This window comes from Mus pahari, chromosome 7 (genome assembly GCF_900095145.1).
Source record: "Mus pahari chromosome 7, PAHARI_EIJ_v1.1, whole genome shotgun sequence".
NCBI lineage: Eukaryota > Metazoa > Chordata > Mammalia > Rodentia > Muridae > Mus > Mus pahari.
In genome coordinates this window covers 109,691,808-109,697,807 of record NC_034596.1, presented here as the reverse complement: position 1 = coordinate 109,697,807, position 6,000 = coordinate 109,691,808, and the positions used below count along the sequence as shown (strand labels likewise).

The following is a 6,000-nucleotide window of genomic DNA, read 5'->3' as shown; positions in this document are numbered from 1 at the left end:
AGAGAGAGAGAGAGAGAGAGAGCATTGAGCTGAAAAGCAGCATTACCTGTTTACATAAGAAATGCAAAATGTTTAGTGTCCACATGCTACCTTTCTTCAAGAGTGCTCTATATTTATTTACTCATCTATCTGTCTTCTCTATCTATCTATCTATCTATCTATCTATCTATCTATCTATCTATCTATCTATCATCTATCTATCTATCTCTATTGTGTGTATGTGTAACTGAGTGAGTTTATGTATACCATGTGTGCATGGGAGCCCAAAGAGCCCAGAAGAAAGCAAAAGATTCCTTGCTACTGGAGTTATAGATGACCATGTGACACAGATGGGTGTTGGGAACTGAATCCTAGCATTGTCCAACAGCAAGTGCTTTTAAATGCTGATCTATCTCTCTGGCCCCAAGGGTTCTCTATAGCTTGGTACCCAAAGGGTCAAGAGTCCAAACCTCTGAGTTACCAAACAACCTATAGTGAAGCTTGCTCTTCTCATAATCTTTGCAGAATTGCTCATTGTTTTGTTCCTTACCTGAAGAGGCAGATAATTATGCTTCCTGTTGTAAGAGACATCAGAGAAACACTGTAGCCCAAGGTATAAATGGCCTTCACCAAAATATAAAACGAGATCTACAAAGAAATGAAAAAACATGTGTAAGCTGCTAGCCAAATGCATGGGGCACAGGACATTTGAGATCTCAGTCACAAAGGAGTCTCTCTCTCTCTCTCTCTCTCTCTCTCTCTCTCTCTCTCTCTCTCTCTCTCTCTTGTGTGCCAAGTGCTAGAAGACAGAAGACAGGGTCATTTTATAATTCTACCTCCATCTTGAGCCCAGAAGGACCTTCAATATTTGAACACTTGTCTTCTCTTATAAGCCATTATAAGTGAGTGGAAGACTTCTGTTAAAAAAATTATCCAAAGGAACTGTATTGGCTATTGGCTACCATTAGGGCCAGGACAAAGGAAGGCTGAGATGAATGGAACTGACGGGGTCCCTGATGGAGTAGGAATGAAACAGTTTTCTGGAAATACAGTTTCAAATAAGACCAGGTGACACACACATTTGAGCTCATGGAAAAGAACATGGCATCAAAGGTACACGGCCAGTTACTCAGAGGTCTCTCCTCATAGAGTGGTACATCTTGAAGTTTTTGTTTCTCATACTTCTTAGGTTATTCAGCTTTGTGGCTAGAATATAACATCCATGCAACCATTGGATATGGGATAGAAAGCCAATAGTTACTTCTGTATGACACTACAAATACAAGGTCTCTCTCTCTCTCTCTCTCTCTCTCTCTCTCTCTCTCTCTCTCTCTCTCTCTCTCTCTCCAGGCAATTATAGGACACCTACATGGGCTGCACCATACTATTTTCTCAGAGGCCATGCCATCTCTGCACTTTCTGGCACAACTAAGTATTGTATGAAAATGAGAATATGCTTGTTGACATAGAGTGATATATTTTTCAAAAAGTCCAAAAATAGACATACCTACTGCTACTAACTCTCGTGGACAATGAAGAGCTCTGTCAGGTATGGTAGTACATATCTGCAATCCCAGGAGCCTTTGATGCACAGAGTCTGAAAGAAAGCTTCATCTATGTGGGGCCCTGATTAAAAGTGTTTATAGTAAAACTTAAAAAACTATGCATCTTGCTACAATATCAATCAGCTAGGCAAGTTGTACCCAACAATGAAATGGCAGCATGATTGTTATGGGCAGACCAACTATTTTCTGAGTGGATTTAAGGTCTTCTCCACAGGAGGAATTCCATTTCTAGTACTGTGAGTTTTGTCAAAAGCCCATGACTGGGAAGACCATAAGCTATAGTGAGAGGCCCACTGGTGTTTCACTCAAGGGTCCTGATGACTGCCATAGATTGTGCTACTCTAAAGCTTGGTCAAGAAGCTTCTTTTTCAATGGGTAGTGTGGTTAATGCAAAGATGCTTGAGTGGCCAACGTCCTGGGAATAAGTAAATGTGGTGTTTAGCTGTAGACAGGTCATCTATACCTACTTCTATCCATCCAAGGCTCAGGGAACATTAGGGAAGGGAGGAAGGAAAGAATGTAATAGCCAGAGGATGAGTAGGAAAGTTGTGAAATACCGACTCCTGGATCTTACCATAGCTTCTGAACACATCAACTTGCAGCAGCTGTGGTTGCTTGTATGTGCCTTGCAAAAAAATCAAGCTGGCCAAAATTTCAGCATGGACTGGGGTGTGTTCCCAAGGGCCCACCCTAGCCTATTGGTAGCTGATGGCTGCTGACAGAGGGAGAGTCACTTTTCTTTGGGCATGTGGATCCTGATAAGCTAGTTGCTTATGCTCCAGTGCATGTCAACACACCCATGAGCATGTGGTGTGCATTAGTTTGACTCAGGGGCTAACAACAACAACAACAACAATAATAGATCAGGAAGAAAAGAAAACATGAAATTGTCATGGAGATCAGGCAGGGTGTCTGGAAAGTCAAGAGAGGTTAGTGGGAATGGACATAATCAACATAAATTTTCTAATGTATGAGATTCTTAAATAAATAAAAACAGTGTAAAAAGCTATGCAGGGACTTATTTGCTTATAATATGTCACAGTCTAGTCACGTTTGAAAGCATCACCCTATTCACTTTAAAATTCAGGAATTCTCCTTGTTGGTTCTGGAGTTGTACCACGAAGGGCAGGCCACAAAAGAGCAGAGAATACAGGGGTCCATCCAATCTTACTCCATCTTCAGGGTGGTCATCCTTGCCTCATCTCTTCCTTCCTTCTGCCCTCATGCTTCATCTTCCCATTTCCACACCTTATCCTCGCCCTTCCCTCCTCTTCCCTTCTATGGAATCCACAGAGGTCTCATCACTTTATGCTCCTCTTCTCTCCCCATCCCCCATCTTATCTCCACCTTCACCCCCATGATTCTCTGTCATCCCATTTAGCTTACACCCTCATTACTGCCCTCATCCCCCCTCTGTCCACTTATCCCTGACCTCTCGTTCTCATCTCCCATTATCTTATGTCTTAGTTCCTTTTCTATTGCTAGGAAGAGACACCATAACCAAAGCATTTTATAAAATAAAGCATTTAATTGGGGGCTTGCCTACAGTTTCAGAGGGTGACTCATGACTACTGTGGTAGGGAGCATGGCAGACATAGTGTTGGAACAGTAGATGAGAGCTTATATCTTTTCCACAAACAGTAGGCAGAGAGATAAAGGATAAGTCTGGACCTGGCATGGGCTTTGGAACCTTAGGACCTACCTCCCAGCGACAAATTCCCTACTCCCTCCTAAATATGTGATCAACTGAGAGACAAATGTTCAAATATATGAGCCTCTGGCAGCCATTCTCACTCAAACCATCACACTTACCTTTTCACTTCGTGATCATTTCCCCCATTGCACCCTGTTTGGTCACTGTCATTGCTACTTTTCTATTGCTGTGATCAAACATCATGACCAAGGCAACTTACGGAAGGAAGAATTTATTTGGGCTTATATCTTCAGAGGGATAAGAGTCCATCCATGAAGGAGGACTTTGGAAACAAGCAGCAGACCTGAGGCTGTAGCAGAAGCTGAGGGCTCACGTCTTTAATGGCAAGCATGAGGCAGAGAGAGCAAACTGGGAATGGCACATGGCTTTTGAAATCTCAAAGCTTTCCCTGGGTGACATACTTCTTCTAGTAAGTTTACACCTACTCAGCCTACCCGAATAGGGCCATAAACTGGGGACAATGGGGTTGTCTCATTCAAATCTCCACAGTCAGCTTTCTTTCCATGAAATCTGGTGCTAATGTACTTAATAAGTTTACCCATGAATGTATTTGGCCTTATGTATTTTTCTAAGTACATATGCTTCTTCTTGAGTTTTAGCGCTTCTAGAAAAACTCTGTTATGATTAAGCATCCCTTACCTCACCCTTACCTCCTGACCCTCTTCTGGCCTTTGGGAATTGGCAAATCAGAACTCTGGTGTATTGTTGTTATTGTGGCCTCTTGGCTCATCATGGTGTCCAGTCTGGGAGGTCTGGAGTGGCCATCTGATTAGCTAAGTCTGGGCTTGGGAAAGTTGAGCTTGGAGCCCTGTCAGCAAACACACTGACATTGGTGCTGGACAACCTCACACAGCAGTTACCTGGGAACACATCAGTCTTCCCTGTGGGGATGTGGGAATGCAAGCATGACTTACTGATGGAAGGGACTCATGCAGTAGGAACGGCTCCAACTAGAGCAGGGGATAATGACAAGGAAAACCAATGTGTACATTTTTCTAACGAGCCAATGAAAATATAACATAGTTTGATGAGGAGGGCATTTCAGCATAGCTGCATGCAGTACAAGTATCGCAAACATTATAGTAAGATTGCCAGAAATCTGTGAATTCATCACTTCTGTAGCTGAGCTTCCACAACTCCCATCCAAGGTAACAAATGAATATTATCTGAACATAGATGTACTAAAATCATGCCATTCATTATGTGAAAGTGGAGTAACACACACACTTGGCTAATCAACTATAGTTTCAAAGCAAAGACACCCATTACTTTCATTCACCTAACACATATCACCAAGTGACCACTGGAGTCAGAGATGTCAGTGATGAAAGGAGTCAGGAATCACAGAGACTCAAACCAACTTCCAGGCTGGATAGAAGAACAACATGGTATGTTACAGCCTATTACAGAAAATAAGAATGTAGACCAGGGTTCACACCAGCTGCACTGGCTGAGGCCAGTTGCAATCATGACACTGTGATTAGAGCTGGCCTTGGGAAAGAGGAGAGCAATCTGGTAAAAGGAATGGGCAGTACAAAGGCACTGTGGCTGAAAGGGATGGGAGGGAGGTGCAGGAGAAGTGTGATCTCACAGCATTTTAGTTGCTGGAGTGGGAGTAAGTCCCTGTGTTCCATACTCAGCACCATCAACATTATACATGTGCATATGGACTTATGAATGCACACACACACACACACACACACACACACACACACACACATGCGCACACACACACACACAGCTCACATGTGTCAATGCACACATGCACAAGGAAGCCCATACAAAACAAACAAGCAAAATAGCCAAACCTGAACACTAATTAGAAGACATAGACAGTAGAGCAAGACTCCCTGATTATCTCCAGCCATCCTGCAGCCCCTGCATCTAGAAGCTATCTCTTCTGCCAAGTCCCCAAGGCCCTCTGATGAGGTCCCAGTTTCTCTGATGGTCTACTTGGAACTCTTGGCTCTGGACATCTCAACCCACCTGTCATCCTCATCACAGTATATAGTTCCTACAGAGTTCATGAGGCCCTGGAAGCCCGGTAGACACCAGTACATGGCGTTTAGCCAGTGAATGAAAGATGACCTACAGATCTGGGAGCTGTGAGGTTTGGACAATTAGTGCAGCAATCACTCGTCCCCAGGAGCTGAGACAGCAGCTTCTAAGAGCAGGCTCTCTTTCAATGTCCTGGCTCTTGGCTGGATTCGGGGGCTCCAGAGGCCATAGGAGTAGGCAGCCCTGCCTGGTGGTGCTACACACCAGACTTATTTGCTTGTGTTTGGTCTGTCTCACATCTTTATCTTAAGCTTGACCAAGAACTTGCTTTCCAAACGAAATTCTTCTATCTTATATTTGGAAGGACAGAGTTCAGCACTGGGAAGATCATTGTGGTTAATACTTTGTAAGAAAGGCAAGCAGCTATGTAGCAGAAGATGGCCTAATCGGCCATCANTGGGAATAGAGGCTCCTTGGTTCTTGCAAACTTTATATGTCCCAGCACAAGGGACATCCTGGGCCAAGTAGTGGGAGTGGGTGGGTAGGGGAGCAGGGGCGGGGGGGTATAGGGAACTTTCGGGATAGCATTTGAAATGTAAATAAAGAAAATTAAAAAAAAAGGCAAGCAGCTTGCATCACTTGGCTCAGGTGATCAAGGTGAATGTACACTTTGGTGTGTCAAATTAAGGAATTAGGTGAGATGTTAAAAGAATCTTTATGTCTACTTGTTATCTTAACAGTAAA

General features: G+C 43.5%; 1 protein-coding gene across 1 annotated transcript in view; it reads right to left on the bottom strand.

Annotated features, from left to right (window-relative positions):
* Positions 1 to 6,000, bottom strand: part of Vipr2 (vasoactive intestinal peptide receptor 2) — a 67,911-nt gene that overhangs the window by 22,302 nt on the left and 39,609 nt on the right. Inside the window, exon 5 of the mRNA XM_021202258.2 lies at positions 530 to 627. Coding sequence (XP_021057917.1) covers positions 530 to 627 — 98 coding nt within the window. The remainder of the gene's footprint in view (positions 1 to 529; positions 628 to 6,000) is intronic.